Source organism: Arachis ipaensis, chromosome B04 (genome assembly GCF_000816755.2).
Source record: "Arachis ipaensis cultivar K30076 chromosome B04, Araip1.1, whole genome shotgun sequence".
In the NCBI taxonomy this organism is placed as follows: domain Eukaryota; kingdom Viridiplantae; phylum Streptophyta; class Magnoliopsida; order Fabales; family Fabaceae; genus Arachis; species Arachis ipaensis.
In genome coordinates this window covers 128941797-128943659 of record NC_029788.2, presented here as the reverse complement: position 1 = coordinate 128943659, position 1863 = coordinate 128941797, and the positions used below count along the sequence as shown (strand labels likewise).

The following is a 1863-nucleotide window of genomic DNA, read 5'->3' as shown; positions in this document are numbered from 1 at the left end:
ACACAATGACTAATTTTATTATCCAGATAGTAATTTTGAATAACTTTTACCCTCTATATATACCAAGGTGAAAGGATGCATGCCATTAATTAATTGAATTTACATATTTAGTTGAAAACTTTTGAAAGCTCCCTACATTTTCTTCTTACACCATGTAAACAATGCTTTGCCACTTCATTTGGTGACATTTGAATAGCTTCAAATGGTTAAATAACTATTCAGAATAGATGGTTATTCTTAAAAAGTTTATATAAATGTAATTTTTATTTTTATTTTTTTACTTTTTATCTAAAAACAATAATTTGTCAAAAAAAATCACACAATTGAAGTCAACTTTTTTCTTTTACCAAAAAAGCCAGTTGAATAATAAGACACTCAATTTCATTTGTAAACTTAGCCAACGGGATTGACGACATTACATTATAAAATGGTTGTGATATATATCTTTGCCTTTTTTTTGCAGTCAGTCTTACATAATTGGAGTGACGACAATTGCATACAAATATTGAAAAATTGTAAAGATGCTGTTAAGATTTTAAGGAAGGATAAAAAAGGTAAAATAATAATTTTAGAGACCGTGATAAACGAAGAACAAGATGAACCTGAAATTACTCGACTCAAATTTCTTATGAACATAAATATGCAAATTATTCACGGAAAAGAGAGAAGAGAAGAAGAATGGAAAAATATCTTTCATGAAGCCGGCCTCTATGATTATAAGATATTTTCATTTACTGGATATTTATCACTTATAGAGATCTATCCTTAAAAATAATTTCGTAATAGTTTATAATTTTATGAATAAAAATAAATATTATGTAAAAAAATAAAATACGCATTTTATGTAATCGTGTGTATTGTTGTTTAGATAGTATAAAAATTAAATTTTAAATTAAAAAATTAATTATTAAACATAAATAAAAATAGTTAAAATTTAAAAATATAAACAAATATAAAAAGTAAAAATCCTAATTCTAACTCTCACCTTTATTTTTCATTTTGCTGTTTGCCGTCCTCGTCCATTTAAATAAAATTTTGAAAAACTCCCTTAAGTATAAAATATAAATCTCTGATTTTTTTTTCTCTCTACTAGTCCTAAACCAACCATAACCTAATACTCATCATTAAGCCGGTAAAATTTGCAATTGTTAGAAAATAAATAATAAATTATTTGTATTGTGATTTATTATAGTTATTCATGGTTTTATTTTCAAAAAATTATTTACCAAAAAGTAATTAAAACAAAGTTACGAGATTTTGAGTTTAAAATTAATTATAACTCATATAAATTTCACAAATATTTGGATATTTTCTTATTTAGAATTTAAAATTTTAGTAATTTGATTACTCCTAATTTTATTAAAAATACTTACTCTATACCCTAATTTTATTAAAATTCTCAGATAAAAACCTAATTTACACACACTTTTCAAAATAATTTAAAATAAAAATAAATTTTTTTTTTGAAAAACCCAAAACGACCTCGTTTCAGGTAGGGGTGTACACGGTCCGGTCCGACCCGAAAACTCGGCCCGAGCTTGAAGGATTTTGGGGTATATTGGCTCGGATCCGAAGTGGCCCGAGACCGACCCGAAAAAAAGTAATGAAACCAAAAGGAGGTATGAAACCGGGAACCGGGCCATAGCTCGGGTCGCCCTGGCCCGTTGAGCATCATTATGTGAACTTTTCATGCTAGTTTAGGGCACGCATTCAGTTCACGCAATACACAAGCCTCAGTGCCTCACTGCCTCTGACCCTTTGTGTCTCACAAGCCTTCTCCCTGACTCTGCCACAGTCCCACCCTCAGAGCTCAGTCTCCTCTCATCCCTTCCCCGCAGGCCCTGACGACGGCGCCGCCAGTGT

General features: G+C 29.8%; 1 protein-coding gene across 3 annotated transcripts in view; it reads left to right on the top strand.

The window, feature by feature from the left end:
* The window catches only part of LOC107635414 (isoflavone 7-O-methyltransferase), an 11056-nt gene extending 10195 nt beyond the window's left edge, over window positions 1-861 (top strand). For all 3 annotated transcript variants that reach the window (XM_016338888.2, XM_021122062.1, XM_021122063.1), the window contains one exon: window positions 464-861. In XM_016338888.2, coding sequence (XP_016194374.2) covers window positions 464-769 — 306 coding nt within the window. In that variant the 3' untranslated portion in view covers window positions 770-861. The remainder of the gene's footprint in view (window positions 1-463) is intronic.